The 24073-nt window shown below is 36.0% G+C and overlaps 1 protein-coding gene across 6 annotated transcripts in view; it reads left to right on the forward strand.

Annotated features, from left to right (window-relative positions):
* UGGT1 (UDP-glucose glycoprotein glucosyltransferase 1) overlaps nt 1-24073 on the forward strand; it is a 118231-nt gene that overhangs the window by 64163 nt on the left and 29995 nt on the right. For 5 of the 6 annotated variants that reach the window (XM_039850215.1, XM_039850222.1, XM_039850230.1 and 2 more), the window contains exons 20-31: nt 3022-3120; nt 3862-3885; nt 4391-4485; nt 6321-6527; nt 7678-7809; nt 8600-8730; nt 11447-11542; nt 16650-16752; nt 17660-17739; nt 18872-19061; nt 22889-23047; nt 23549-23634. In XM_039850215.1, the coding sequence (XP_039706149.1) occupies nt 3022-3120; nt 3862-3885; nt 4391-4485; nt 6321-6527; nt 7678-7809; nt 8600-8730; nt 11447-11542; nt 16650-16752; nt 17660-17739; nt 18872-19061; nt 22889-23047; nt 23549-23634 (1402 nt within the window). The remainder of the gene's footprint in view (nt 1-3021; nt 3121-3861; nt 3886-4390; nt 4486-6320; nt 6528-7677; nt 7810-8599; nt 8731-11446; nt 11543-16649; nt 16753-17659; nt 17740-18871; nt 19062-22888; nt 23048-23548; nt 23635-24073) is intronic. The other variant, XM_039850237.1, reaches the window with a different exon arrangement.

Consider the following 24073-nt stretch of genomic DNA (forward strand, 5'->3'; position numbering starts at 1 on the left):
AAGAAACCACGCCAGAAACCAAGGCCAGCTGCCACCATTGTGAGTCTTGGCGCTAACTCAGCAAGGAGCCCTGGATACTTCGAGGACACACCTGGATGTGGCTTGTGTGGGGCCGCAAGTTGGGGGAGGTAGAGTTTCAGAGAAACTCTGGGTAGAGCAACCTCTGTTATTCAATTTGATGTGGTCTCCGCTATGGTGGTGCTGAGTCCTGTGCCCTGGGAGCAGGTAAGGCTCGAAAGAGGAACAGTGGATACCACTATCATTTCTGCCTGGTAGAGAGCCTCACCTCCAGCCCTCAGTCCTACAACTCAGTGTCTCCCTGTAAGTCCCTGGTACCCCCTGCACAGCTGACACAGTGCTGGTGCTCAGAGCTAGCAAGTCTGTTACCGTGGAAGTCCGCTTGGAGACACGGCCCCTTTAAGAAGTATCTGCTGCTGCCACTGCCACAGCCTCTGTCCCACTGAGCCGCTCAGGACTGGGCAGCCTGGTGTCTTTTCCCCCTCCTGCCTTCTACCATTGCAGGTTGTAATGCTTCTGCTCATCTAGATACCAGGTGACTTTCCTTGCTGTTTGCTCCGTGTTTCTGTCACAACTTTGATGTGGTCGCAAGAGGGATGAACAAACTATCTTCTACGCCATTTTTTCCTGTCTCTCTATTCTTAGATTTTTGAGGAACCTCCATACTGTTTTCCATAGTGGCTGTACCAATTTATATTCCCACCAACAATGCATGGGAGTTTATTTTTCCCCACGTCTCCAACACTTGTTATTACTTGTCTTGTTCTAACAGGTATGAGGTGGGACCTCATTGTGGTTTTGATTTGCGTTTCCCTAATGGCTAGTGAAGTTGAGCATCTTTACATATGCCTGTTGTTCATGCGTATGTCTCTTCGGGAGAAGTGTCTGTTCAGGTCCTCTGCCCATTTTTTAATTGGATTGTTTATTTTTTTAAATTGTTTAGTTGTATGAGTTCTTTGTATATTTGGATTAGACCCTTTGGAGGCATTGTTTGCAAATATCTTCTCTCATTCAGTTGGTTGCCTCTTTGCTTTGTTGATGGTTTCTTTTGCCGTGCATAAGCTTTTTAGTTTCCATAATTTTAAATTAAACTGTAAATAGTTAAATATGTAAATAGTTATCATGAATAAGGAGCACAAAAATAGTTCTGTGTTTTTAGATATCTTTCTCCACTAAGTACTGTAGTAATCATTTGTGAACTGGTGCTAGTCCACAGTGGTAGTAAAGTTGCAATCTGTTGGGTGAGCATTTTAGAACTATCAGTGAAGGAACAGCTGGCATCATCCTGACCCAGTGGTCCTGGCTCCGTCACTTATGCTGCTCTTAGTCTTTGCTGTCCTGGGACCTTTTTAAAGAACGCGAAAATAAAGTCTTTTCCCATCCTCTGCATGATGTCGTGGGCCATGTCTCTCTTAGTCACCATTACTTTTCTTTATTAGAATATTGACTGAAGGAATAGTAGTCCCTCAGTGTACTTTGTTGAATGAAAGAGTAGGTTGGAAAATGGGCAGACAGACAAATAGATGGAGGGTAGACAAGCAAGCTGTGCCTGGAGGACAGTGAGAGAAGAATGACATTTATGTTGGGACATAATAATGCATAAGATTAGGGAGATTGCTGGAGATAGAATGTTTATGATACCAGGCTGGAGACCATTTTGTAGTATAAGAAGAAAGACTGGGTGGTTTAGAGCAAAGGAATGACTTGATGAAACTGGAATTTAAGAAGAGTGATTTGAGAGGGAAATGATTAATAAGAGCATTGCCTGTGGGCACTAATCAGAGAAGATATATATCTGAAAATGACCTTGTGTTTCTGTTCGGACTAAAAATATATTATTTTGTGACATATAAAAAAATTAAAATGAGAGTTTTCTTATATTTTTTCTTCCATTTATGCCTTTCCACACCCAAATAAGAAGGTAAGAGCTTACTGTGGTGGATGTGTTACTGGCAATCAGATATCTGTGTTGTGGGAGTCAGGAGTTCGGTTCTTGGATCCTCCACAGAAGATTTACATAGAATTCTGATGCTAAGAAAAGGTGGACTGAGCTGATGAAAAATAGCAAACAGAAGTGATTTTTTTTTGAGTAAAATAGAGTAAAGTACATTCAGAAGAAAGTCCAAGCGGGTACCTCAATAGAGGATTGAGGGCCCCAAGAAGTTGACGGTTGGGTGTTATATAGGCCATAGAGTTTCATTGTTCTCCTTCTGTCCCTCTTACCTCAAAAGGTGGAATTTTCTGCTCCTCCAGTGGGCCCTCCCACTCCGAGCTAGGGCCTGCGCAGTGTGTGTCCATCCATGGGAAGTCATACACCTAACACTGTGGGAATTTTGCCCATTTAACTCATTTTGCCCATACCAGTTGAGCTTTCCTGGAGTAAAGTTATATAAGGTCATTTGCAGTTAACTGACTAGGGTAAGCATTGGTGTGGGAGGTGGGGTGAGGGGATGAGGAAGGCGCCAGGCATTACTAGGCTCTTTTTGCCTGCCCGTCTAGCCTCTGACCGTGGGGGACACAGGGAGGCTTTACAAGCCTGCCAGACCCCTGGTTGTATGTTTTCTTCTGCTGAGCTGGTCTCAGGGCCTCGTTAACCCTTCATTGTCCCTCTCCCTCCTGCTCATATCTGCCTACCTACCTATGGACATATGGACAATGGAAGGGAGAGATGAAGTCAAGGGGATTTCTTTAAGAGATCATTCTCTAGTTGTAAAGTGATAGAAGTGGGAGTAGGATACATTTAAACTATTAAAGTGATACATACATTTATGAGGGTTTTATGAGTTATAATGTACATTTTTTAACTGTGTCTTAAAATGTGATTAATGGGGTAGGGGTCATTGGGGTTGTAAAATTATTCAGTAAACATGAAATATATTGATATTTCATTCATGCATTTTTATAAAACTTGTATTATGGTCATATCACATCATCAGTTGAATGTTAACATTAGATTGATTTTAGGCATATTAATTATAAAACTACAATTTTTTTTTTTTTCAGATAACTTTTTTGTGGATGATTATGCTAGATTTACTGCCTTGGATTCCCAAGGCAAGACTGCTGCTATAGCCAATAGTATGAACTATCTGACAAAGAAAGGTAATACATTCTAGGCTTGTCTTGGATTCAACATTTTTTTTTGGTATTTGCAAAAAATTCATTCGTTAGTGTCTGTTGAGAGAGGGACTTCATAATTTATTTTATTAATTATTTCTTATAATGATTTGAGCATAGAAAATACCTGTTTAAAATTATTTATATATTTTTGAAAATTAAATGTTATCTTTATAAATTTTTATTTTAGATATTAAAGTCAAAAGGGAAAATTTTTCATTGTTCAAAATGGGAGAACATTTATGATGTAAAAATGAGTTAATAGATTGAAAATTGATTTGATTTGCCTCTTCAATGACAACATTGCATTAATTTTTTAAAAGATAAACTTGGTTCTAGAAATACTTACGTAAGTTTTAAAACTGATTTTTATGTAGACTTATTTAGACTAATGTTGTGTGAAATTGATATCCTTTTAATGGCAGACAGATACTTTTCTCCTCTGGTCACACTTATTATCCTTTCAGAGCACTTACGATCAGTTAAGGTAGCTATTTTCATACCACTATAATATCCCAGAGAGAATTTCTGGTTTCCTAGGTATATGTAAGTAAAGGCAGTTGCTCCATTTGATTCCTCAAAGAAATTACTAAACTGTAATGGGGCTAAGAAGCAGAAAGAAGCATAGATCATATTAGGAATTATTTAAAATTTGACTGATAGTAGGCAATTATTTTAGAAATGATATTTTCTTTTCTTCTACTCTTTTCCTTTACCTTTGTCCAGGAATGTCCTCCAAGGAAATCTATGGTAACTTTAAACTTCAGAATGTTCTGTTCTTTTTCTCAATTATCTTATTTCAATCACTGTTATAATTCAGAATTTACTGATCCTTTATTGGGATGTTTCTGGAACCTGTGGGTAACAGTAGATAATTTATCCATACAGATAAATTTTGTATAAATGTTTGCAAAGAATTAGATTTCAAAAAGTTACAAATTAATGATTAAAGACTATAATGTTACCCATATGTTCAAAGGCTCTTTTTCATTTTATATGCTAACAGATGCCCAGACTATAATAGAATTAATAAGTGCATGCTCCTAGTGTATAATTAAGCCATATGGATGGCTACCCTGCTTTCATTCTAGTATTGAAGTTTCACTACTTTTGCTTTGTATTTTTATTAAACTTGTCATTTTCTTATTTTTTTTTTTTTGCATGTTTTTCAAAAATATTTGGCTTAATAACAGTAGCGAAACACAGAATGTGCTTTCTTCTCTCCAACTTAATATGTTGTTTTGTTTTTCTACAGATGATTCTTTTATTAGGCCAGTAACTTTTTGGATTGTAGGGGATTTTGATAGCCCTTCTGGAAGGCAATTATTGTATGATGCTATTAAACATCAGGTAAGTGTCTACAACTTTTTTCTGTATCTTTGTTTGAGCCTGCCATTGCCCTCATGAGCATCTGTGTGCTGATATTCTTGTTCTGGTGGGGAGACCAGAGTTCTGCTTTCTTAATACTTGAGGGAAAAGAATGTTTCTTCAGAGGTCTGCCAGCTAGTATGTAAAGAGAAGATTGCAATATTCTAGCTTTATATAAGGGAATAGATTCTTTTAGAGGAAAAATAGGAAACCTTTATCATAGACAAGTTTTTATTGTATTATATTTTCTTGGTTCATGTTCTTGCTGCAGAGATGCTACAAAGATCATGTTGTATATTGTATGGGAGAGACAGGGTCCTTAAATCAGAGAGGTTTGGATGTGGGGGAACTATACACAGGCATGTTATTGTGTATATGATAGAAGTAGATTTAGGCACACAGAGGGATGCAAACACCGACGGTCTGAAAGATACGCAGCACTTGAACCGTAGAATGAGTGAACGACAGTGATAAATGGTTGAGAAGAAATTGACTCTTCTAGAGAGTGTCATTGTCAGAGAATGAGATGGTACATTTCCTTTTTCTAAGCAGTTTGAGTTTGGACTCACCCATATTGCACACCCCTCGTATGTCCTCTTGGTACCCTGTGTCCCAGGCTTTCTGAAATACAGAAATATCTGGGTGATTTCAACTTCATTAATGTGCTGAGTGCCCTGTTGTCTAAGGGAATAGACTAGATGCTACAGTTAATTCAAAGTTAAATCAGGAATAGTTCTGGTGGAGAATGATAGGTACTTGTATAAGTCACTCTCAAATTGGTAAATGCTCAAGAGGTGGTAGAGTGGGAGAATACGGAGAGAGAGTTGAATATTTTAAATAAATATTTAATTGAAGTAAAATATAGGTTCAAAAGAAGTACACAAATCATAGGATATACAGTGTCACAAAGTGAACACACCCATGTGACTGACCACCACCCAAGTAAAGAGAAGTATCAGATTCCTGAAAGCCCATCCCCTTTGTGCCCCCATCACTACCCCTGCCCTTTTCCTCCTCTCATATCAAAGAATAGGTCTGCCTGTTTAGTATTTTATTGAAAAGGAATATGTTTGGTTTCTTTACTCAACATTTATCCATGATATTACAATTCAGTGGTGGGTAGTTTTTTTCATTGTGTAGTGCTGTATCATATGACTGTACCACAAAGTCCTATTTGTTTAGTATATTTGATGGACAGTTGGATTGTTTCTAGTTTGGGACTATTCTGAAGAATGCTGCTATAAATATTCTTGTACATGTCTTTAGATATACATAAATATGAATTTCTCTTGCTTATGTTCTTAATACGAGCCCTTTTTTAGTTTTATGGGTCCCAGATATCTTCTCCCACATGGATTCTTATCTTTTTACTCAGGGAGAGATTAATTTTTACTGGAAATCTGGAAAGGCCATGTGAATGAAAAAGGGTTTGAGCAGAGCACCGAGGACGGTTGGGACTTAAGGAAGCAAAGATGGGTGTACTTGGGGTTCACGTGCCAATGTGAGACATGATGTTTATTAGGAGAATACAGAATGTGTGTAGGGGAGAAATACAGGACTCTGGTAGTCTATAATGTATGCTGAATTTACAGGGATGGTAAGAAATGAAGTTAGAAAGGCAGGCTGGGGGGCAATTCAGATAGGGGTTTGAATGTTTGGTTATAGCATTTTAATTTCATTTTGTATGCAGGGGAGAACTACTGAAGACTTTTTAAGAGAGGTATTATTTGCTATTTATGGAATATGACTGATATTAATACCACTTTTTAAGTTCAAAACATCTACCATATAACCCTTATTTTCCATTTCGTGAATAGAAATCCAGTAACAATGTTAGAATAAGCATGATCAATAATCCTAGTGAAGATATAAGTTACAAGAACACTCAGATCTCCAGAGCAATCTGGGCAGCTCTCCAAACACAGACCTCCAACTCTGCTAAGAACTTCATCACAAAAATGGCCAAGGAAGAAACTTCAGAGGCCCTGGCTGCAGGAGCTGACATTAGGGAGTTTTCTGTTGGGGTGAGTCTGTTAATTACCACTGAAGTTCACTCCTATGGGCTGATGTGTCCTGCATGATCAGGATTTGTAATTTTAGTTTTGAGTCTCAGAATTTCTCTTTCTTTTCTTTTTCCTTCCTTCCTTCCTTCCTTCCTTCCTTCCTTCCTTCCTTCCTTCCTTCCTTCCTTCCTTCCTCCCCTCCCTCCCTCCCTCCCTCCCTCCTCCCTCCCCCCCCTCCCTCCCCTCCTCTTCTCCTCTCTCTCTTTCTTTCTTTCTTTTTTTTTAATTTTTTTAAAAAAATTCTTTAATGTCACCACATATTTAACCCGTTTTATCCCATCTACCTCTCCCTTCCCCCACTGCCCTCTGGTAATCACTAGTCTGTTGTCCATGTCCATGAGTCTCTATTTGTCCTGTTTGTTAGTTTTAGGTTTATATCCCACATACAGGTGATATCATGTGGTTTTCAACTTTTTCTTTCTGGCTTATTTCATTTAGCATGCTTATCTCGAGGTCTATCCGTGTTATTGCAAATGACAGGATTTCTTTTTTTGATTGGAAGAATTTTTCCAATAATAATTCTGTCATATTCCCTTTATTAAGCTTTTTAAAATTGATAAGTTTCAAGATGTGCATGATACAAGTTTATGTTTTAAGCACAAAGCCATTTGTTTTGTATAGTTTTTAAAAGGTAGCCAATTTTTCATTTGTTTATAGAGCAAAAAACTGAAATTTAAGCCGCTTGATGAGTTAGTCTTATGTGTTCTTGACACGTTTCCAATATAAGCCCATGTTTATTCATTTATGTTACATACTTTTTACTGTTTCGTAGTTTTAAAATTTCTTTAAAAATGATGAGTTTACTTGATGTTTCAGTTAGAAAAAAGGCTTTCACTTGAAATTAGCAAGATTTGAAAATGCAGAATAAAGGTATCATGAACACTAATTCGCCAGTTGAACAGTCACATGAAAGAACAAGAAAAGGAACTAAGCATTACTGATAAGAAGGAGGGTAGGAAAATGGGAGGGAGAATGGAGACATCATAATGTTAATTGTTAGAATTAGTTATTACTTTCCACTGAAAGAGCACTTTATGCTTTATTCATCTTGATTATTCATTTTTATGATTTAATAACAATTACTTTTCCTTAATAACGATTACTTTCCTAGGGCATGGATTTCAGTCTTTTTAAAGAGGTCTTTGAGTCTTCCAAAATGGATTTCATTTTGTCTCATGCCATGTACTGCAGGGATGTCCTGAAGCTGAAGAAGGGACGGAGGGCAGTGATCAGCAATGGAAGGGTGAGGATTTTGTCCTGGGACAAGCTTGGCTTCAAGTTAGATCAGTGAACTGTCTTGGCACCATTCTCCTCTGAAGCTAGTAAACTCTTCAAACAGAGCCACTCTTTTTTCAAAGGTGATTAGGGCTTATGCAGTGCTGATGATCATTTCTGCTCCCTTATTTTAAAAGAAGTTTGCTCATTTTGACATAAATGTCCTTGTGTGAAACCTTCCTGCTGTTCAGTTTTGTTCTGCCATTGTACAAGGTGGTGAGTATGTGGTGGCTCTCAGAACATAAATCAGTGAGGTCTTTGAAACATAAAGTATTCATTCCCTGTGGGGGCCATGTCTATAGTTTGGGCAGTCTATATGAATTTATTTGGTTTAGGCTTAGACCGTTTCATAAAATCTGCAGCCACTAAAATGAGACTATGGTGAATGCACCAGATTTTAAACTCTTAACATGTAGGGTAAAATCTCTGATATCTACCACTACATCTCTACTTTGGTTTTGTTATTTATATTCAGTGAGAATTAATGAAAATTATATTATTTTACTTCAGAGTTTGCTTGCTGTAAAACTGTTGACAAGTATATAAGCCTACACTTTATGCAGTTGAGGAATTGATAAGTAAGTAAATAACTATCTGAGCTGATGGGGGTTTTATTTCTACTTATTTCATTGATTTTATTCAGATGTAAACATCTTGGGCCTTTAATGCGATTTAGTTCATGAGATAGCCTGAGGATGACAAAGGACTTTTTTACGGTCTATGGATTCCCACATTGACCTCCCTGCTCTTCTTCACAGATCATTGGGCCACTGGAGGATAGTGAACTCTTTAATCAAGATGATTTCCACCTCCTAGAAAATATCATCTTAAAAACTTCAGGACAGAAAATCAAATCTCATATTCAGCAGCTTCGAGTAGAAGAAGATGTGTAAGTTTTGCACAGAAGTCAATTTGTTCAAGGCGTAGGGCTATATTAATTGAGCTTTCTTCGTGCTGCCCATTCCAAGATGTTTTATTTCCAGCTTTAAATATTGTAGTGCTCTTCAGTGCAGGTGTTTATTTATGCTTCTTTTGAAACAAATTATTTTGTAGCCAGCTATTTAAAGAACTGAATTAATTCTCTCCATTTTTATTTTTTGAAACTTGATTGTGGAAAATTTCAAACATATGCAAAAGTAGAGGGGTTAGTTTATTGATTACCTTGAAATACTAATGTGAAGAAATACTTCCCTTATTATGTTTTTAATTACCTTTCAGTTTTATTTTGTTCAGGAAGGGGCAGGTTAAGCACTTCTTTTCCTGTATTTACTAGTATTAAACCATCATACCTTTTCCACAGAAGCTGAACTATTTTACTTCTCTTATTATGTGAAGAAATACTTCCCTTATTATGTTTTTAATTACCTTTCAGTTTTATTTTGTTCAGGAAGGGGCAGGTTAAGCACTTCTTTTCCTGTATTTACTAGTATTAAACCATCATACCTTTTCCACAGAAGCTGAACTATTTTACTTCTCACCAGTAATGCATAAGGGTTCCAGTTTTTCCACATCCTCATCAACACTTGTTATTTTTTTATTTATTTTTTTTTGGTTTTGTTTTGTTTTTAAATAATAACCATTCTCATGGGTATGAAGTATCTTTGTAGTTTGGTTAGTGATGTTGAACATCTTTTCATGTGTTTATTGGCCATTTGTACATCTTTGAAAAAATATCCCCAAGTCCTTTGCTTAGTTTTAATTGTTTATTTTCTTGTTGTTAAGTTGGCGGAATTCTTTATTTGTTCTGGATAGCAATCTCTCACACGTATGACATGCAGATATTTTCTCCCACTCTTTGGGTTGCCTTTTCACTCTCTTGATAGTGTCCTTTGATGCATAGTGGAGGATATAAAATTTAATTTAAAAGTTTTTCTGTTTTTTTTTCCCTTCATTTTTTTCATATATTATCATGCTGCAGATTCAAGATGCATGTCTTAGTGAAGTATTGATTTCAGTAGCTGCCAAAGTAGTCCCTTTGTTAAGTCTTGTGTGATATGGGAAGGAATCTTTTTTTCTTACAGACTAGAGGTTCTTACAGTGGCTCTTGATCGATGCCCATTGTTCCGGCGTATGAACCACTTCATAGGCCAGGAGGTACCCCATGACTTGAAGCCACCACGTCATAGCCATAGGCTTGATGTGCTATTCTTTTGGATCACTCCTTTCTCTGTGGAGGTTTTGGGGTGAGGGATAGCCCCTTGGACTCTTTATGGGCTAGTATATAATTGTCAGACTATGCCTGGAAGACTTGGCTTTTATCAGTCAGAGATGGCTCTGGACCTGTCCTGGGTGAATTTAGAGAGATAAAGTATTCATAGGGCTGCCAAAAGATTGATTCTAAAACTATTAAGGTTCTCAGTTACCTTGCATGCCCAGGGTTACTGCCATAGCTGTTCCACCTTGGAGTGCACCCCGCTCCCCCCATCATAGCCACAGCTTTCTTTCACAACTCTGACTTGCAGCCATGAGGCTCTCCTTATCTTTCTACAGCTCAGCTGTGGGCTTTTTGATCATGGTGCTTCATGAGCCTTTATGAAGTTTCTCGTCGGCCTGCTTAGCCCAATTCACAGAACCAAGTGTCACTTGACATGTTTTGTGACATTGTTGACATATCACAGGAAACAAATGGCCTGTATTCAGAGTTAGTATTGAGAAATACCAGAAGAGGTAATTTGATATAGTTGTTTGGTTCAGTGAGAAGATGTGTAGCTTGATTCCAGTTCAGATATCTTCACAAGTGCTCTTTTGGAATTTGGTTCTTGTTTCAGCAGATTAGAGCTTTTTTTTTTTTTTCAATCTCATGATTTAGTTCAAGATCTTCCTTGGTTAGAAATCAACTTTAGAAGGGGTCGAGAGAGTGGAAACACTTCTCTCAGTTGTTCACCACAGTGTTTATTATAATAGTGATATAGGAAACAACCTCGGTGTTCAATAGCTAGCTGACATAATAGATTATGGTGCATCCATAAATATGATATTATACAGTCACTGAAAATATTGATGTACCCTTGTGTTTCTTAACTAACAAAAAGATGGTTATAATATATTGTTAAATGAAGAAACCGGTTACCAGATAGAATAATTCCACTTTTGTATATATATTTATTTAAAAATATAGAAGGATTACGAACCAAAATGTTTCAGTGCTTATTTCTTGATAATAGTATTGTTTATATCTCAGTTTTCTCTTTATATTCTTTCCTGAAATTTTTTCTAGTGAATTATTACTCTGATAATGATAAAAAGTAATAAAGTCATTAAGAAGAGGGTGAGAGAGAGTGTAAATAACTTAACTGACAGTCTCTTATGGGCCAGGCCTTGAGCTAGGCGCTTTATGTGTTTAGCCAGTGCAATATTTACAAGAGCCATCCAAAGTAGGCATTGTCTCCATTTCACATGTGGAAAAATTAGTACCTTCCCCAAAGTTATAAAACTAATTACTCACAAAGTCAGTACTTTTTCTCATGTCTGTTGGTACAAAATTTATACTTTCTTCAAACTATCTCGTTGGTGTTCAGTACTTTGGTTGATTATATTATGTTTGGCAAGAACTGGAAAAACCTTCAGTTTAAGGGGTGCTGAACTGTTGCCAACCACTCTTTCAGGGCAAGTGACTTGGTAATGAAGGTGGATGCCCTCCTGTCAGCTCAACCAAAAGGAGATGCAAGAATCGAATATCAGTTTTTTGAAGACAGATACAGGTATAGAAATAATGTTGAATTTGTACATATTCAAAAATAGTAAACTTTTTTTTTTAATGTAGAGGTTGAATGTATTATTTTCAAACTGTTTCTTGTTTTCTTGCATGGCTATTGCTTCACTATATAAAAATAGCACCAGCAAATGCAGTATATTTACAAAATTAAGATAGTATCGTTCATCATCTGACAGTGCAATTAACAAAAACTTTCCTCCACTGACAGTTATCTTCAATGGGAAGATGATTTTGACCCAAATTTGGAGACAGATATAAGCAAGTTACAATATTATATAAGGCTTAAGGTAGCAATGTTATCCTTGAATTATATAATTTTATAACCAGGTTTTACCATTGATAATTTCAGGAATTCTGAATATTATAACTGTAGCTTAGCCTAAAAAATCACAGGGTGTTGAGGAAAAGATGCATATTGTGTTTATCTGCAATCATTAGAGCGTTAAGGGACGTTTTCTTCCAGTAGCATTGTTTTAGATATTTTTTCCATTGATACTACTAAAAGTTGCTATTTTAAATCTTCTGTCCACCACTAATTTAAGACAACTGTCCTAGATTAAGTTGTTTCATAGTACTTTATTTGGGGGAGGTTCCATTTTCACTCTTCAATAGATTTTATGTATTTCTCATATGCTCCATCATTCATTAGTTCATGTAGTTCTGAGGGATTACTTAGGTCATCTTGATCACCCAGCCATCTTCATAACAAGAGTTGTTGACGAGTTCTGGATTTTTGCAAGAGCTTCATTAATTTCAGTTACTTCTCCTGATAGAAGAGCATAGAGTTCATTCGCAGCTTTCACACCTTCCAAAGCACCAAACTCATCTTGTTTGTTCAATTTTTACCCATCTTCAGGCAGACTATAGTAAACAATATCTCCCAAAGCTTCCAGTGCAAAATTACTGATTCTCACTGTTCCGAGGAACAGGTAGGGATAACCAACTGGTTCTCAGGATGTAAATTCACAGAGGAACAGGTAGGGATAACAACCATTTTTTGTTGTTATCCCTACCTGTTCTTCTGTGAATTTACATCCTGAGAACCAGTTGGGGCCGTTGTGCAGCAACCTGCAGGCCCTCAGCCTCCAAAGCCCAGGTAGGCACTGAAGTGGCATGCACCTTGCACCTGCACCCCACATGCTCCACACTGCTTGCAGTGCCATCTTGAATATTAAACTCTTGAGGTTGCCTTTACCTCAGATCCTTTATTTTTTCTTATAAAGTGTGTAAGTTCTCATATGAATGGAAAATTCAGTGTGCAGTTTTCATATACATATTAAGATGTAAAATTCATATACAGATCTCAGTTATATAAAATTTGATATTTATTTGTAAATACATGTGAAGTAGTTTTGAATGTACTCTTTTAGAAAACAGAAAGCATTTAATGAAGTTGATCAGTTGTAATTTTTTGATACTCAAGACTAAGCACAGTTTGTTAGAGCACTTGTTTTGTCATCTTTTATTGAAAACTGTCTTCAATAAAATAAAAATAAGTTTAGCATTATGAGGAAGTCCTTGCCTTTTGTTTTTCAGTTTTTTATTTTGAAAAGTTTCAAGCCTAGAGAATATGTTTAACCTAGATTCACCAGTTCTTAACAAATGCTACTTTTACGTCATCTGTGTGTATGTATGTATGTGTTTATAGTACATATAATGTATATAGTACATATAATTACTTAGTACATATGATATACATGCACACACATATTTTCTGAACTATACTGAAACTACATTGCAGACATTATTACACATCGTATCTAAATTCTTCAGTATATTATCTCCTGAGTACTAGGAGTTTTCTCCACAGTACTTATTAGCATACCTCAGCAATTTAACTTTGATACAGTAATATTAAATACTACATAGTCCATATGCGAATTTCCTCAATGCCCTAGTAATGACCTTTTACAACTCTTTTGTTATTTTATTTTGGTCTAGATCACAAATTGTGGTTAGTTGTTATATCTCTTTAGTCTCCTTTAATGTAGACAGTCCCTGATTTCTTTTCTTTCTTTTCTTTCTTTTCCTTCTTCCTTTCTTGTCTTTCATGACATTTACTTTTTTTAGCGCAGGCCAGTTGTCTTGTGGAATGTTTCACAGTTTGAGTTGTTTCCTCGTGATTAGATATAATATTAACTTGTCTCTAGGAGGAACCCTGCAGTTGGCATATGTAGCCCTTGCCTTACCTGGCAGGTATACATCCGTATCGTGCCTTAGGCTCACCAGGGAAGCTTGAGATAGAAGCCTGTATTGTGCTCCTCTGTGATTCTGATTTAATTAGTCTGCAGTAGGTTGGACTTTGGTTTAGTTGATCTATATTTTCTCACACCAATCCTTGTGGAGATCAAATTTGAATAGACTGACAATTCCAGGCTAGAATGGAACCTCTCTCTTTTCTCACTGACTGTGTCTCCTAATTTCTTATGTTGCCAGTGAGTGAGAATTCTGTGGCTCCTTGCTAATAGCCCTAATTGGATTTTGCCCATTAGTGCTCATCTTTTCATTGCTCTATATACTTTCAGGAAGTAACTCATTGTATAGTTACTGTTGCCGGAAACATTTTCCTAACTGATCTGATATCGTGTTCACCTTTCATAGCCAAGATAGTGAATCCTGAGCAAGAACACTTTCCTTTCTAGAGCATCATTTTCTCTGTGAGTCTTATTATTATAATTGAAATACCCTAATTACACATTCTACTATGGTACAAATTATAATTAGAGAAATTCGTATTGGGGTTGTGTTAGTTGAGTGTTTCATTTAAATCAGAAGTTTCTAATTTTTGCAACAAAAAAGTCTGAATTATTGGCTATGTGTACCCTTGTCCTAAAAGTGTGGTCCCTGGAATAATAGTGGGGTATTGTCTGGGAGATTGTTGGAAATGCCATCTCTGGCTCCAACCCAGACTTCTCAAATCAGCATCTCCATGGTAATGAGGTCCCCTGGGTGGTTCTTGTCTACAAACACTGTATTTTTTTTTTTCACATTTGCTCTACTCATCTCACAAAAATGTGTATGAGCCCCAAATTTTATTCCTTTGTCTGTCTCTTTTGGCCTTACTCTGGTCTTTCTCTGACCAATGCAGTGGGTATATTTAAACACATTGTTAGTTTATATTGTTCTCCGTTTCTTCACCAATATTTCTCTTTTCTGTTTTTGTCTTGCCCTCTTTTTTTGTCATAGATGTTGGGGTTGGTTAAAAGACCTCACAGAGTCAGTTTCTGGGTATACCTGTTACAGATCACCTAGACCACTGGCTTAGAACATGAATGTGTCAAACAAAATGCTCCCCCAAAGTGCCAGGGTCTCTTGGCGAGCCTGACTCAGCTATCCTCTAGAGGACTGTTTGGGGACTCCATTTCTTGTTCCCTTTGTGATACTCTGTATGATACTATTCTCTAATGAGCTTTTCCTTCTAGAATTTTAGAGTCACACAGAGATCCAAATTATCCGAGGGCAGTAGCTCTCTTGTTTTCGCTTAGAGAGTTTGTTAAAATGCAGATTGCTGGGCCTATCCCCCAAGTTTCTGATTCAGTGGTTTGGGTTGGGGACTGACAATTTGTTTTGACAGATTTCCAGGTGAGGCTGATGCTGCTGGTCTGAAGTCACACTTTAAGAACAGATCTATCAGAGTAAAAAATTTTGCTGTATTGCAATAATTATTGGTAACTGGAATGTTAACAATTCCAGTTACCAATAATTATTGCAATACAGCAAATCTGAGAGCGGCTGCTGCAGTGCAGTCATAAAGTTATCCTGCCGGTTATTTCCAAAGCAATTAAGATTTGAAATAACCTTTACCACCATTTAAACTATAGTTACCCAATTTTGTTAGTTATGTTCTGTTTTGTACTTTTGTTTTCGCCCCACTGGGGATGAAATTTTCTTGCATAAAAGTAGTGGTTATCATCAAAACTATGTTAAAGTGTTGTTCAGAAGAAAGATAAACATTGATATAAGCAATTAATGTTTTTGGAAATTAAATGTATTTTAAATCCTTTAAAGTGTATTCCTTTTAAAAATATATCAGAGGCTCTTGCTCCTCTTGAGTCACCTAAGTCAGTGTGTCTTTAAAAGGAGGCTCTGCAGCTGGAAACTACATATGAGAAAATGCACGCTCTCCCCAGAAATACTGGAAGTACAAGCTCAAACCTAACCAGCTGTTGTTTCATTTGTTGATAACAGACAAAATAGGTGTAACTTAATACTGACAAAATGTGGTAAAGTTCATTTCTTGGCCTTGTAAATTTGTTCAGTTCTTCTGGAAACGTGGTTGACAGTATGTATAGCCACAAAAGATATTTGTATCCCGTGACTCAGTAATCTCATATCTAGGACTTCATTGACTCTAAAGAAATTTCCAAGGATGAAAAAAGCTGTATATACAAAGTTATTTTACTGGTTGAAAGCCATCTAAATGTCTAGCAATAAGTAAACTATGACAGATTTACTTGGTAAAATAGATAATTACTTCTTATTCAGGATATTTGAGGTGTAACAACATGGAAAATCTTTAGGATAAACTGGTGGGGGAAGGAGGGAAATTGAATATTCTGTAGGTACAGCTGGTCTTTATACAGACATTTAAGAAGGAGTACATAGTATATGCCACAAAGTGGTTCAATTGGATGATGAGATGTTATGATTATTAATTATCTTTTTCTCTCTTTTGTAAGTTTTCTGTAATGTTCTTAAATTCCTTTTATTATGTTAAAAAATCATTTTAATTTTTTCTCTCATACCCTTCTTGCCAAGAAATAAAAATTTGTATAATATTCTATAATTGTCAAAAACAAACACCAGAAGTTTTTAGCAGTTTTTGGCTAAATACAATTTCAGGTTGGTTCTCTTAATATACATCTTTCAGTCCATTTCCAATGAATCTCAGTCATTAGAGGGTTTTGTCAACTCTGAGGTAGACATAATCACATAGTTGACTATAATGTAGCCATATTGTTCTAGACCTAAAGTTTTTCTTTTTGAAATGCTAAGAGGGCTGATAGGTCATGCTAGACACCCTACCCCTGCAAAAAAATTAACTTTGTTTCCTGTTTTCCTCCAGTTAATGTTTTATCTTTTGATCTCTGTAGTGCAATTAAACTGAGGCCAAAAGAAGGGGAGCCGTACTTTGATGTCGTGGCTGTCATTGACCCCGTCACTAGAGAATCACAGAGACTTGCTCCATTGCTCTTGGTAGGGACAGCTGCAGAGGCAGTTATCATTTCTATCTGAACTGGTCACATGCCTTGTGATTCTCTGAGAGCATCATTGTTTCCTTAGTTGTCTTCAAAGGGCACTGGAAAATGCTACAGGGCATCTTGGGCGAGCAAATGTCTTCATTAAAGATTGGTAGTGACTCTGAAAATAGCTTCATAACCTTAGTTGGTACAGCTTTGGTTGGGTAGTTCATGTAATTAAGGAAAAAAATTATCTTTATTTAGAGGAAAATGTCTGAATAAAATTGATTTATACCATATTTTAATTTATAATGGTAGAGTTAAAAAGTTAAAAGAATTTTGCTTTATCATTTTCCTCTTTCATAACTAGCATTTCTTTGGTAATATGTCTTTTAGATATGTATAATATTTTTCAATCTTAAAGTTAAAAGAGCTCTGCCTAAAACACAGACGCCACAACTTTTTTTTTCAGTTGTATTTTTTTAAGGACAAAGTTTTAATGTATTATAATCAACTGACCTTTTTGTGGATATTTTTATATATTTTTTTCATATTATAGTATATGTAAGCTGCACTGATGAATCTTTAAAATTTTCCTTGTATAGACAGCTATTCATTATCTGTTGCTTCACACATGTGGGGAGCAGTGATTTGCATAGCTTACTTTCCATGTTTTTGGCCAAATGATGTGTATTTATGATTTAGATTGTTCATTAGAGTTGTGATTTCTAGAAATTTCTCCAGTGCAGACTTTATGGCATTTATTATCTCTGTATGTTTTTTGAGATAGTAGGAAATGTTCTCTCTCTCAACTCAGTATCAAGTAATAAATTTCTGAAGAGAAAATGTAAATATTTTGTCTCAAATATCATTTTCTGTATAGGAAAAATTTTTATATTTTGTCCTCTGGTTTGCTCTTTTAGGTTTTAACTCAGCTGATCAACATGAATCTAAGAGTATTTATGAATTGCCAATCTAAACTTTCAGACATGCCTTTAAAAAGGTAAAAAAGGTGGGGAAAGCGGGGAGGTCGATGGGGTAAAAGGGGTCAAATATGTGGTGACAGAAAGAAATCTAACTATGAGCGGTGAACGTACAATGCAGTATATATATGACTTACTGTTAAATTATACACTTGAAACTCACTGGATTTCATTAACCAATGTCACCATTTAAAAAAAAAAAGGTAAAACAAGTTGAAAAAGCAGTATTAAATCAGAAAGCTGATATTTAATGTTAAGGATCAAATGAATTTGAAAAGATTATTTACTGAATGTTTAGTTTTGCAAAATTTCTGCTCTAATCAGAAGTTCTAATAACCTAACATGGGCATGGGAGTATTTAGGTAGCATTGACTCAAGATCCTTGCTTTTCTTTCTTTTGGGGGTGTCAGAATTATATAGTTCTCTAATTTTAGAACATTTGGGTCAGTGTAGCTATTAAATTTACCTAGTTTGTTAAAATATGCTGTGGTGAGGAAAGACACTTGTCTGTACTTTTTCATCTTAGAAGAAGAAGAGTTATTTCAAGTTGCAGCATGTATGCCGGAGGGAGCTTGCTGAGGGTTATTCCCATGTACCTTGAGAAGGAGGGCAGCCTTAGCGGAATACCTTCTGAGGTTCGGAATGGTCATTTATGAAAAACATTACATAAAAAGCAGCTAATCGCAGCAGCATAGCACATGTTGGGGCTATGGGAAATTCCTAATTTATAAATGTGCTGTGTTCTATAGGTTAGATTCTAAATGAATTGAAACAGTGTTTAAAAGTGACAAAAAGGTTCATTCCCAGCTTCCACCAGTTTCCCTGTACAGGAGAAATGTAAGTGAGTTTTTCTCACTGAAGGGAGGTGAGCTCTCAGGAAATGCTTGCAACCCCAACAGCCGCCACATGCAACAGTGCAGGAAGGAATGACCTCCTTCTCAGTCCTATCCCTCTTGCTCTTCTCTTGCATCTGTAACAATTACAGGAGGTTTAATTAAGTCGAGACATGGTTTTGGAAACACTTCCCAATTTGAAAGGATACTCTTCCAAATCTTGTTTGTTGTGAGCCGGTTTTTTACCTGTATGAATACCTGTAATCTCGACTACGGTTGTATTTTTAAAAACTAACATTTTTTTTTTTTTAAATTTCAGCTTTTACCGTTATGTCTTAGAACCAGAGATTTCTTTCACTTCAGACAATAGCTTTGCTAAGGGTCCAATAGCAAAATTTTTGGATATGCCACAATCTCCTCTGTTCACTCTGAATTTGAACACACCTGAGAGTTGGATGATAGAGTCTGTCAGAACACCATATGATCTGGATAATATTTATTTAGAAGAGGTAAGAATATCATTGCTTCCAAGTGTCTAATCATGTGTAAAACCTATTTAAGATGTAGTAGTGATGTTAGTCTCCGACTGAACAGACTGGATCCCAGTGTAGACAGGCCTTTGTGACATCAATGTTCAGGCACAATTGTATTTTTAAAAAATAATTGCTTCATTGAGATCTAATTCACATACCACAAAAGTTACCCATTTAAAATATACAGTTCAGTAGTTTTAATATATTATGTAGCCGTCATCACTATCTCATTTTAGAATATTTCCATCACCCCAAAAGAAACTCCATATCCATTAGCAGTCACTCCCCATTCCTTCTGGCCACCACTAACATACTTTCTGTGTCTATGGATTTGTCTTTTCTGACGTTTTATCTAAATATAATCGTGTATTTTTATGACTGCCGTCTTTCACTTAATTATTTTCAAGATTCATTCATGTTGTAGCATATATTAGTACTTAATTCTATTTTATTGCCAGCTCATACTCTATTGTATAGCTATACCATATTTAATTTATCCATTCATTAATAGACATTTGAGTTATTTCTACTTTTGGCTGTTAATGAATATTGCTACTATGAGCATTCATTTACAGATTTTTGTAGATGTGCTTTTATTTCTCTTGGGTATTATATATACTTAGGAGCAGAATTCCTAGATCATATGGTAATTCTATGTTTGACCCTTTAAGGGATTGCCGAGCTATTTTCCAAGGTAACTACCGTTTTCTGTTTGCTCTAATGACTAATGACATTAAGCATTTCTTCATGCGTTTATTGGCCATCTGTATACTGTCTTTGGAGAAATGTCTAGTCAAATCTTTTGCCTATTTTTAAAATTTGTTTTTCTTTTCATTAAATTTTAAGAGTTCTTTATATATTCTGGATACAAGTCCCTTATCAAATATATTATTTGCAAGTAATTTCCTTCAAAGATTGTCTTTTCACTTTCTAGATAATGTCCTTTAAAGCACAAACATTTCAAATCTGATGAATTCTAATTTACCTATTTTGTTTGTTTGTTTGTTTTGCATGTGCTTTAGGGGTTCTACTTAAGAAACCATTATTTAATTTCAAGTCCCAAAGATATGCTCCTGTGTTTTCTTCTAAGACTTTCAAAGTTTTAAACTCTTACATTTAGGTCTTTGTTTTGTTTTGAGTTAATTTTTGTATATGACATGAAGTAGGGGTCCAGCTTTATTCTTTGAGTGGATATCCAGTTGTCCCACCCAGCACCATTTTTTGAAAAGACTGTTCTTTCCCCATTGAATGGTCTCAGCACCTTTGGTGAAGATCGATCAACCCTAAATGTGAAGGTTTCATTCTAAACTGTCAGTTCTATTTCATTGATCTGTGTTCCTATCCTTAGGCCAGTGCCACACTGTCTTCTTTTTTGTAGCTTTGTAGTGAGTTTTGAAATTTGTATGTGTGAGTTTTCTAAGTTTGTTTTTCTTTTTAAAGATTGTTTTGGCTGTTCTGGGTTCTTTGCATTTTGGAATCAGCTTGTTAATATCTGCAGAAAAGGCTGCTGGGATTTGATGGCGATTGCATTAAATCCCTAGATCAATTTGGAGAGCTGCCATCTTAATAGTGTTCTGACCCATGAATATGCAATGTTTTTCCATTTATTTAGATCTTTAATTTCATTCAGCAGTGATTTGTAGTTCTTAGTGTACAAGCCTGTATAAGAGCATTTTGTCTGCAAATAGAGGGAGTTTTACTTCGTTCTTTCCAAACTAGATATCTTTTATTTTATTTTCTTACCTAATTGGGAAATTTAAAAGTTACTAATTCAGTCTTTTGCTACAGGTCTATTTAGATTTTCTGTTTCATCTTAAATCAGTTTCTGGAGTTTTTGTATCTTAGGAATTTTTCCTTTCTATCTAAATTATCTCATTTGTTGGCAAACATTTATTTTACAGCACTTTTTAATGGTCTTTTTAATTTAAGTTTATTAGTGATGTCTTCTTTTTCCTTGCTGATTTCAGTAAGTTGGCTCTTTTCTCTTTTTTTTCCTTGTCAGTCTACCTAAAAGTTTGTCAATTGGTTACTATTTTTGAAAAACCATCTTTTGACTTTATTGATTTTTTTCTTTATTTTTTTTCTCTATTTCATTTATTTACATATAACTGTATTTTGAGTCTTTAAGGTAAATGGTCTTTTTCCCCTAATCTATTTGCAAAGATAGAGAGCTCACAAGTATAATTTCACTGACGTCTCTTCATAGCTCTCACTCTCTATACCTAGCTCAGAGTTTATAAGCAAAAGAATGAAAAGACATGGCCTTCACTTCAAGGAGCTTAAAGCTTCTCAGAGCTTCCTTCTTTTTACAGACATTTGTCTCTGTGTCTACCTTAAATGTCTCCTGCTACAGTTGAAGCCTGTTCTGTCTTTTTGGCAATTGGGAAACCAGGAACTTAAAAATAGTTACCAAAGGATCTCTCAGCCTTCTTTTCATTAGGTTAAATAACTCTAAGTTCTTTAAGAAGATTCCCGTAGGTACTAAGTTAGGAGGGAGTGTGTGCATATACAAAGTTGCCTATTCCCCACCCTAATCCTATCCACCGTATTTTTAAGGAAATACAGTCTTTGCCCTTGAAGAACTAACTTTTGTTGAAGAGGTTATGAAATGGCCACAACAAGCACTAAAGAACAGTGCAAGAGAGTACAGAATCAGATACAAAGCAGTGTTTCTTCTATATCTTCAGAGCTTTTGGCTGCTCTTTTTTAGGCTTCCTCCAGTTTTTCTGCATTCCACTGCATATACAGAGCCCAAAACTTGGTAAGCAGATGGAGGGTACCTCTTAGGTCTTATTATACTTTTGGAAGCTAGCATTGCAGTAACATATTAAGCTCCAAGTAGTGTATTATTAGCATTAGCTAGAGTTACAAAGCCAAGTCGGAACTAGCCTGGGATAGAAATTCATTAATTAGCTAAATACAAGCTCCCCCAAGACATTGCAGTTATATCATATTTGCTGCAAGGAATTGGTAATAATTTAGGCAGCTGGTGTAGAGCATGAATGGTTTTATGCCATTATGAAGGCATTAAGTACATTTTGGACATTTGCACCTAGAACAGCAGTGTTTTCAGCTATGTTCTAAAGGCCAAGATGAATTTGCATTTATCTCTGATGTTTCTTGGATCTTTCTCTTTGTCTCTCTGTTATCTCATGGAAATTAATCCTTGTAGGATTGTCTTTTCTATCTTCTTCTTTGTTTAGTTTTTTAGCTTTAGTCATTCTTTTACAACAGTTTTACCTGTCTCTACTCTCCTAATCTCTCCTACTCTCTGAAAATCTCATCTATCCCTCCACTACAGAATATATCCTCTATATAATATTAATCTCAATATCATCTATATCTCTCCTATCCCTAATATATCAAACAAGGACATTCATTCATTCATTCATTCATTCATTCATTCATTCATTCATTGGGTCATTGGGCATTTGCATTGTGGTGGTGGTGGGTGGTGGGTAATTTTAAGTGCTGCCTACCTCCCATTCATTCTCTCTACCTGCAAGCACCGATCAGGATGTATGACACTTTCATGTCTCACCTGCAAAAGTTCTCTCCTTTGCCCCTTCTAGCTGGGTCCCACATCTCCTCCCACTTCTTGACCCCAGGCCTTCTGCTGATTTTTTTTTTTTTTTTTTTGTCACTATAGTTTTGCTTTTTTTGAATTTCTTATAAACATGGTTATATGGTATGTAGCCCTTTATGTCTGGCTTCATTCACTTTGCATAATCCATATTGTTGTATGTAGTGTGTTTCTTTTTATTGCTGAGTGGTCCTCAAGTCATTTAATTGTGATATTGCAGGTGGACAGTATAGTGGCTGCTGAATATGAGTTGGAGTACCTCTTACTAGAAGGTCACTGCTATGACATTACCACAGGTCAGCCCCCACGAGGACTGCAGTTTACATTAGGAACTTCAGCCAACCCAGTCATCGTGGATACCATTGTTATGGCCAATCTGGTAAATAATCAATACATCAGATGATGATACTGAGTCATTTTAATTTGGGCACTACAATTTTTGATGGAGCACTTAGCATTCTGAACATGAGTAAGATTAAAATTCATGATTGACTGAATTTGGTCAGTATAAAAAGTTTAACTTATAGATTGTAATTACATGTCACCTTAAAAAAAGAGTTAGAATTTTCTGCTCTGAACCAAAGTGGCCCATGAAAATGCATTGCTTATGAGCTGACAGTTGTAGTTTTGTACCTTACTCATACATCACACATTGATTCTTCAGTGAAGTACAGCTTAAAGGGCCGGCTTCTTGGCTTGACTGGCCTGTATTTTGTTATTGTTTCTAATGTGTAGATTTTTTTTAAGACTTGCACTAAATTGTTAACTATCTTATTTAAAATATAGGTGACTGATATGTCAGAAAAAGAAATAACTATCCCTCTAAAACACATTTTATGTTTCAAAGAGAACTAAAATTTGTCTTTTCTTCTTGTCCTAGGGTTACTTTCAGTTAAAGGCCAACCCAGGAGCTTGGATTCTCAGACTAAGGAAGGGACGTTCTGAAGATATTTATAGGATCTACAGGTAAGATTAAGTGATGCATTTTTTTTTTTTTTCAGATCATTTTGCTCTAAAAATCAGCTCAAATTGAATACTACACTGGCAGTTAGCAAGGGAATAAGAATTTAATTTGTAATTGTATGTGAAATGAAATAATGCTTTTCCAGGAAATTAAATGAAACATGGAAGCATTGTCAGGGTATAATTAGACAATAAGCAATAAATGAAAAGTTTCACTTTTCATTCATTCCTTTCTGCTACCAGTATCACAGAATCAAATCATCTGTCACTTGATGAAAACCATAGGCAGATGAGAAATTGAGTCATTTTAAGAAAGGAGAAAGGAATTGAAGAATGGTCCGACTTTTCTACCCAGACAGTATATTTCTCAACCCTGAATGAGTTGCAGGCTCACAGTACACGTGAGCTTCAGCCATGAAACCTTGGTGCTCACACTGGCCCT

Source organism: Pteropus medius, unplaced genomic scaffold, assembly GCF_902729225.1.
Source record: "Pteropus medius unplaced genomic scaffold, Ma_sr-lr_union100, whole genome shotgun sequence".
Classification (NCBI taxonomy): Eukaryota; Metazoa; Chordata; class Mammalia; order Chiroptera; family Pteropodidae; genus Pteropus; species Pteropus medius.